The 8,891-nt window shown below is 32.3% G+C and overlaps 2 protein-coding genes across 9 annotated transcripts in view; both read left to right on the forward strand.

The window, feature by feature from the left end:
• Positions 1 to 1,472, forward strand: part of LOC111398113 — a 16,844-nt gene extending 15,372 nt beyond the window's left edge. The window contains exon 14 of the mRNA XM_023025069.1: positions 1,136 to 1,472. The gene's annotated coding sequence lies outside the window, so the exon portion shown is untranslated. The remainder of the gene's footprint in view (positions 1 to 1,135) is intronic.
• Positions 1,473 to 4,253: 2,781 nt separating this feature from the next.
• The window catches only part of LOC111397570 (F-box protein CPR30-like), a 6,590-nt gene continuing 1,952 nt past the window's right edge, over positions 4,254 to 8,891 (forward strand). For 2 of the 8 annotated variants that reach the window (XR_002703273.1, XR_002703275.1), the window contains exons 1-3: positions 4,254 to 5,678; positions 6,016 to 6,088; positions 6,384 to 6,598. Coding sequence is in view for 3 of the 8 variants with exons in the window: in XM_023024561.1 (XP_022880329.1) it covers positions 4,522 to 5,678; positions 6,016 to 6,058 (1,200 nt within the window). In the remaining 5 variants the exon portion in view is untranslated. Of the gene's footprint in view, positions 5,679 to 6,015; positions 6,089 to 6,383; positions 6,825 to 8,891 lie in introns of those variants that run through there. The other 6 variants (XM_023024563.1, XM_023024564.1, XR_002703277.1 and 3 more) reach the window with 5 other exon arrangements.

Here is an 8,891-nt window from a genome sequence, read left to right on the forward strand (position 1 = left end):
GAGCATTTTTAAAAGACTCTAAATAAAAAATGTAATTTATTTTATAGAGTCAATGCTTGAAAATAAGTTTAAGAGACTCTCTATTTTAAATTTTAACTTTTTATAATAGAGAATAATTTGGAGAGCTAAACTCACTCTATAACCTTACTTTATAATAATTGCATTTAATAAGTTCTATATTTCCATACTCCATTCTTTAAGTTATTCAATCATATTTGAATTGACTGGCCAATGACATATAAAAAAAATATGTTAAATAAAAGATGAGAAAAAAGCAAAATTAAGATTCAGAATAGATAGCATCGTTACAGTGTATAAAATTTTTACCCTCTAGATTTAGATATACTCGTATATATAAGATGCTCTTTTATAAATAGAACTCTCTTGGAGATGCTTTGAGGAGGCTTTTTTATGAACATTCATTTTCAAGAATTTATTTTAAAAGCTAACCAGCAGCAGCTGGTGCCATTCTGCATGGAAAAAGAAGGAAAAATAATGACACAGACCTGTTCTGATGCATAATGGATGCGATTAGTTCTTTGAAACTGTTTGTTTAAATTTCCGGGTTGCTTGGGAAAATTACTGAGTTTGTTCTATGATTTATGGGCAGAAGCAAGTTTAAGACTTGAAAACATGTTTGGAGTTGTTTATAAATGGTAAGTGGATACTACTTGCAGGTTTCATGAAATATGTGGATAAAAAGTTGTTTAACTGATTGTAAGTAATTTATAAACAGTAGCCAATCAAGGGCTTAATTAGTATTGATGCAAGAGAGGGTTATTGATTTATTTACAATTACGGTTGATGTAAACGTTTCTTTAAATCTAACTTAATCTGTTGTTTCAGAGTAAATTATTGACAAAACCATTTATTTTAGCCTCAATAAACTAATCAAATGCTTCGATAAGTGGAATAACTGCTTGTACATCAATTGAAGATTATTCATTGATAAATTTTTCAATCAAATATCTCATATCATCCTGCCATTCAATTGAGGTACGAGTTCTACATCTTCATAATTTTAGCATATTATTGCCTTTCGTATGTGTAGTCATGAATTACCTTTTTATACTAGAAAACTTTAATATTTATGGTCTGAATGGATTTCTTCTCAGAAAATTGATTACAATGACAGGAAGTCAAAGACGGTGTTGCCAATGGTTTTCCCAAAGAAAACGAACTTGCGTACTCTCTGAGCATAGCAAAGACTTCTAGGGCTGTTGCTGCTTTCAATATAGTTCCAGTGGATGATGAACGAGAAGACAGACCTTTATCTTTATGTGTAAGCCCCTTAGAGATGAGAGTAATTTGACCTTTTGCCGGTTTGAGAGCTTTATTTTGATTGTTAAGTGTTTGTAATGGTGCTCAGAAGACTGTTTGTTTTTGCAGTTATAGACTAATGCAATGAATTTGTGAGAAATCCGTGTAAAGGAATTTGTAACCATAATTTTCTGTAAACTTTATCTTGCCAACTTGTGTCCAAACCTATTTTTCCGTAGCACTTCACTCTCCAACAAAAGGTTTACGTCGTTAGAATGAATATCACACGCAACCATAGTTATCAAACCCTTCGAGCATAAATTCGGCCAAGATATTAGGTCACTGGTTGAACGGTGTGTCGATGTTTGAAAAACCATGTAAAAGTTTCTGAAGTGTTAAAAAAAACAAAATCAAAAATCAAAAATCAAAAAGAAAAATGAAAAAAACTCAACATTTGAATTTTTAAATTGTTTGTCATTAAATGTACATTATTGTTATAATCAATTCTTGCTACCCAAATTTTTACATTTTATTTGTAGTTTTTTTCTCAAGGAATTAATTTATTTTCAACCTAGAAAATATTATACTTATTAATTTTTTATTGGTATGTAGATGAGAGAGAGGATAGACAACAAAGAGAAAGAGAGAGTGAATTATCTGGAAAATAAAAATCACCCCTAAAAGAAAAATATTTCATTGTTTTCGAGGAAAATATGGTTATATGACCAAAAGTTAAAAAATATTTTCCATGAAAAAAATTATCAATTGAACGCTCAAAAGTAGGAATTTGGATAAAAAGATGACATTTTCCATAAAAAATAAAATCAATCAAACAGACTCTTAATTTAAAGCTAGCAAGAAAATGGTCCTTTGTTTACGAAGAATGATAAATGTAGTGGTTTGATTGCAATTCTTCAAAATCGTGGTCTCATTTTCAATCCTTCATCCTACAATAAAAATTAGGGTATCGCTATTTACATCCATAATTTCTTAAAAATTTTCAATCCTTCATCCTACAATAAGGGTGTGTTTGATTACATTTATTTTCCATGGAAAATATTGGTTTCCATCCAAATTTTCACTTGGAGTGTTTGATTGCTATTTTTTCCATGGAAAACATTTTCCAACTTTTGAAAATATGCCTAATTTTCCTTGTTTTTAAGGAAAATATTTTCCTAAACACCCAAGAATTCTACATCAACCCTAACACCACTTGTCAAACAATTCCATTACAAGTAGGACATTCTTTATAATAGAAATTCCCTTGGATAAAAACATCCAACCAACACAATCCTACTAGGAGTACACTACCTACTCCTATAAAAGCAGAACCTTGGGCCATTATTCAGGTACGTTTTCTCATTGTTCTTCAGCACATAGCCTCACGCATATATTTCCCTTTCTGACTTAAGCATCGGAGGGGCGACGAGAACACACCTCGTTGCCTTTGTTTCAGGTATCGGAAGATCACGTTCGTGCTCCTCACCAGTCATCAAGCTCGAAAAATCAGCAGGTACGATTTTTGGTAGCATCAATATCTATCAAACATTGATAAAATCACAATAGATTTAAACTTTTTCATTTTTCATAATGACTCTCTCACTCCCGCATTTTATCAAAACCTTAACTCTTCTAATTTTTTAAAATTTGTCTATAGTTTCTCTACAAATTATAACATTTACTTCATTTCCTAATCATATTTTGAACCTAAATTTGCATTTTCTCCTATCAAATTGTGTATATAAAATGAGTCTTAAACAATTATACCCAATTTGACTTCTATTTAACAAATTGTGTTTATTTGATTGAGTATTAGTAGTGAATATTGATTATATTTTTTTCTTTTTATTACTTAAATTGATCGTTTGTATCAAATATATTATAAATTCTTTAAACGTAAATACACATTTTCTTGTGATGAGCAAAATATTAATAAAATAACTGTTCAAAATTAAATTGATGAAAATAATGAACAAAATATTAATGAAAGAATGTGTTTTAAAACTTAATTTTGCATTTTCTCGAGTCAAAAATGAATTATTCAAAAATCAAGAACAAAATATTTAACTATACAAGGTCTGATTGTGTTCCCCCGCTCATTCAAAAAGTTTGTGTTCGCCTCTGAAATTATGCCTCGGTGATAACCAAAGACAGAGTCAGAATAAAAGGCTTGTGGGGGGACAATTTTACAAAATTTTAATTGTAGGTCTAAAAATTGGAAACTATAATTTTATTTTTTTTAAAATCTTGAAAACATCTCAAAATTTTAAATTTTGTGTGGAGACAACTGACCTTACTGTCCCACGCTAAATTCGTTCCTTTGACAATCTTTATTTGAGTAAAGTGGAGTTTTGAATAATAATTTTTTGAAAAATGTGTGATCAAAAAGTAGTAAAAAATTTTAAATTTACGTATAAAATATTTAATTGTATTAATGTGTTATTGAAAATAAGCATGTAAAAGGGAGTTTTTAAATACTTGGTTATCAAACAGGGACCACGGAGAAAAAGTAAAATGATTAAGGTCGGCGTCCTCAATTGAGATTTTGATGAATTTGAAAAGTAATTCTAAATTTAGGCGTCTTCAATTGAGACTTTATTGGACTTTAATGAAATTCATTAAAATTTAGGCATCTTCAATTAAAATTTTAATGAAATCCTTTAAAATTTAAGTATCCTCCATAATTAATAGATTTATAAGGATATAGAAGAATTTTAAAAGATTTAGATGGATTTCAAGTTTAAAAATAAATATAAGCAAATATTTTGAAATTTCACCATATTTAATGAGATTATTATATAATTTGTAAAAATCTACTGAAATTCACAAATTTATTAGAAGTTATAATCTTTTAAAATTCATTAAAATCTTCTGAGAGCACTCACCTAAATCAAATTTAATGGTTCTCCGTATTGGAATTCATTGATTCTTGATTTGAATTTAAAAAAAAAAAAAAAAACCGATTAAAATTTGAGTGAACAGAGTCAAATTGCTGGTTCAGTCCAACGATTTTGATAACTCCTGCACACCCATTGCCACCTCTTGACTCCTGTTTCAAACATACAAATCTCCTTTCAAACCTCGGATCAATAGTTTTTTCTTCTTCTTATTTTTAAGGATAGCTACATATGCGCTTAATTTTTCACTGCCGCAGAATTCTATAAATATTACCTAGCTCACGAATTTCCAGTCGAACTCCCCTTATTCGTGGTTCATTATTCACCGATCAACAATCAATTCAAAACCCTAATACGGAAAAATATGCTTCCTTCAGATATCATCTCAGAAATCCTAGCACGCTTACCAGTGAAGACCCTTTTGCAATTCAGGTGTGTCTCCAGAGCATGGTGCTCTATAATAGACAGCCAAAGTTTCATCAAAATGCATTTGCATCAATCCACGGCGACAAACTCCTATCACAGCCTAATTCTCGGATGCCTGGGTAAGGGTCTTTATTATGTAGATTTGGATTTACTTGACAAAGCCCACGTCATTAAACCCCCGGTTTCTTACAAGGGTTTTGACTGCATATCCAACTCTTGTAATGGGTTGATTCTTGTAATGAGTGATCCCCTTGTACCGCCTGTATTATGGAACCCTTTCTCGAGAAAATTCAAGATTTTACCTGACGCCCCGATTGAATATCCAGCGCCTTTATTGTGTCTTTCCCAGGTCTTTTATGGGCTTGGTTACGATTTGAGAAATGATGATTATAAAGTTGTTCGTGTTGTCGAATTCTGCAGTGAATCAAGCCGTGCCTGTTTATGCTCTGCAACTGATATTTATAGACTCAAATCGAATTCCTGGAACAGGGTCACTGCTTTTCCTTATCCACTGCCCCGTGTGAATGAAAACTGCGAAAAGTGGGATGTACAAGTGGTCCATGGGGCATTTCATACTCTGGTGGAGGATTTTTTGGCCAAATCATTTAAAATCATGGCTTTTAGTATTGAGAATGAGAACCATTATGAGGTGATGCTGCCTCCTAATATTGTGATCAAGAATGCTAATAGGAAGTTGGATGTGCTAGGAGGCTGTCTTTGTTTAGTTTCTGCTAGCAATTCTGGTGTTACTGACATATGGGTGATGAAGGAATATGGGGTGGAGGAATCTTGGACTCAATTGCTTTCAGTTGGTTCCCCAAGTATTTTGTCTTTTTGGAAATCATTGGTTTGTTTGAAGCCATTGGCTTATTCAAAGAATGGTGAAAAGGTTCTTTTAAATTGTGATGAGAAAAGACTTGTTTGGTACGATTTAATTACAAAAACTACTAGGAATGTCAACATTAGTGGTTTGCCTGACAAATTTTATCCCGAGGTTTGTGTTGAAAGCCTTGTTTGCCCTGGCGGCCAGGGGGGAGGTGATGGGATCGAGAAACATGGACAAGAAAAGAGGAAAGGAAAGAAGATCAAGAATGGGTAAATTCTTCTAGTCAAGTAGTTCACAATTGCCTGTATTATGTATATTATGTGATTATCTAGTCAATTTACAATTTATGTATTCCTCTGTCTTGTCTTTTGTTGAATTTAATATTTATGTAGACAATTACAGGCATATTTTTATTTTGTTTTAGGTTGCACCTTGTGTTTATGTTGTCGTCTCTGTCTTTGGTTGCTTAATGTTGGTCGTCATTTTATATTTAAATTCATAGATTAATGAAAATTGACAAATAAAAAATCTCGCCTCTGCATCTATACAGTTTTTTTATTGAATCTGAAATGTAATTCTACCTCACATTTCTCCTCGTGTTCCCAGAGAGGATTTCCTTTCAGAGGGGTCAAGTTCGTGCGCTAAATAAGTGACGAGATTCGATGAGGATAATACTTAGGTCAGTTATTCGTCTCTCCCTAACAGTTAGCCTGATTCTAATAAAATACTTTCTTGCTAGTGTCTGGCCTGCACTAATGTATTCTGTGTACTCTATTTTATTTACGCTGTTTCTACTTGAGCCCATTGGCATAGAAATAAATAAAACCATTTCGTGCCGATCAAAAAAAATAAAACCATTTACGTCGCATTTTCATCAGCCTTACCTGCAGTTTTATTAACTTGATGCTAATTGATTTTTCACTGTTGGCGGTGCTTCTTTTTTTACATGTCTGATTGATTATGAATCAAAACAGTTTGTCCACTTACAGATGAAAAGGCAAAAAAGCGAAAATTCAGAGCGAATGGTCACCCTTTGGGTAAAGCTGTGTCGGGAATGCTATATTCTTCTTCTTTATCGTGAGCAACTGTCCACATATATCTGGACCTTGCTCCTGTTTGGCTAAATGAATTGCTAAATTTAATTGCAGCTGACAGCAATAACGACGAAATATGCAAATTGACTTGATAGGTGAATAAACTGTCTTTACAAAGTTAATTTGGTTTAAGTTTATGGTGATGAAATGATTTGTATCTTGTTATTCTCGGCATTCAGTTTATGAAAGTCCTGATATGGCCTGAATGAATGGCTGTTTTCTTCTGTGGCATTTTAATCGTTGTTTGGTGTCTTTGTGCTTCTTTAGTTATGCTAAGGACTTTAAAGTAAACTTATATTAAATCTTGGGTCCTCTTGTTTCTGTGTATTTGCAGTTCATCTGATTTAAATGTTTTTCAGTTGAGCCATATGAATCTGTGATCACTCTTCTTTTCATTATGTTGTCATTCTTTACTCTTTTAACAATTTAAGATAAGATTAGGGGCAGATAAAAAATTGGGAAAAACTTTCAGAAACTACACGCGAGCTTCTAGGGTGTTTTAGCAAGGGAGCAGTAGAATATGTACATTGTAGATCCTCTGATGAATAATGAGGTAGTAGGGTCACTATCATATTATCCAATGAATAAAATATGCATCCTAACTTATCAGATAATGTGGCAGTGACCCCATTGCTACATACTGCTGATCATCTCTAATAGAGATGAACATCAATATTCATGAATAAATATCATTATACATGATCACGAACTTTTTCTCAAGATTCAACCTGTCTCCACTTTATGGCTCTACTGGGTAAAAAGGAAGGTAAATGAACAAGACGGTTATTAATGAGTACCAAAAATAAAAAATAATAATGAATAAAAAATAAAAAATTTCTTTGACATGCAGCTGACTTTTAACAAGGCCCGAAAGAACTTAGAGCTATTTGATTGTAACAAAAGAGAAACAAAATTTTTCATGCTGGCTGACCTGATTTTTTCTATTTCTTTCTTAACTGTTTGTTTTCTACATGCTAGATCCTCGGACATACTAATTAGATGGTAGCTATCTGCATTTCTTTCCTTTCCATCTCCAATTTTCCACTCATCCTTATAATCTCATTTCAGTATTTATCTTTCCTTGAAATTATACAGCTCTTTTATTTTTGGACATCTGGTGGGTAGTTTATTTAGAGCTTGAATGAGTTTGGAATTCTATTGTTGGAATTATTGTTTACTTAATGATGGCTAGGCTGCTTTTTTCTACATTTTCTTTGCTTTGTTTCTTGCGAATATTTAATTAAAAACATTATGAGGGTGTTTGGTAAGGATTAAAATTAGATTTTTTTTAGTAGATAGTGATAGAAGTTTTTGAAATGTGTGGTTTAAAAGTTGTAGGACCCATAAAAGATATGGTTAATATTGATTGTTTGACTTTGACTTAAATGAAAATCAGATTAAAATCAGAACCAAACAAGCTTTATATCTGTGGAGAATTGATTCTTCAATTCAACATTAATTTTGTTTCTGCTAGTCTTATGATATTTCGCTATCCAATTTGTTTCTTTGTTTCCTTTACGTGTTTCTGGAAGGAGTAGGAGAAAGGGTGGTTTTGGGCCTTTTTGCTTCATACGCTAGAATCTCGTCATCTAAAATTTTAAAAATAGATGCAACATGCATATGATTATCAAAATTCTATCCTTTTTGCTTCATACGCTAGAATCTTATCATCTAAAATTTTAAAAATAGATGCAACAAGCATATGCTTATTAAAATTCTATATGTAGCAATAAACGAGGATCAACACCACCTGATTTGAAAAATCGACGGGAAAATTGCAGCCAGTGTCCTTAACCATTACCCCTTTTACACTTTTGTTCCTAACCGTTATTTCTTGGCAAACTTATCCCAATAGTCCTCATTGACAGTTTCTGTTGAGAAAATGCGTTATATGTGTGTCAAAAGATAATTTTTCCTTTGAGGCATAGTTGTTATGGAATAAGCGATTAATTTGTGCTACCGAGAACAATTGATAACAGGAAGTAGAAAACCAAAAATAATAAAAAATAAATCCAATAATTTGTAGTGGTTCACGCTTAGTGTGAGAGCTACATCCGCATTTTATATTGTAGAATTTAACTATTTTGAATCTGAGACTACAATGTTTATGGACTTTCACCTTTGTGTTACTTTAATACCACGAAAAGAGGCTCCTCTTAATATCCTTTATATAGGAGGAAATATTAAGGCAACCTAATACATGTGTGAATATTAGATCGAAACCTGTCAAGCAAAAAAGCATAGTGTCTCACATCCAACACAAATGAGGCAAAAAATGCATTATTAAAAAATGGAAAATGTAAGTCTGCCTTCTTCATTCAAACCACCCCCAGCTGAACCTTGCCCAACAATCAACCACCAGCCCCATCCACCAACCACCACATCAAC

This window comes from Olea europaea, chromosome 7, assembly GCF_002742605.1.
Source record: "Olea europaea var. sylvestris chromosome 7, O_europaea_v1, whole genome shotgun sequence".
Lineage (NCBI taxonomy): Eukaryota > Viridiplantae > Streptophyta > Magnoliopsida > Lamiales > Oleaceae > Olea > Olea europaea.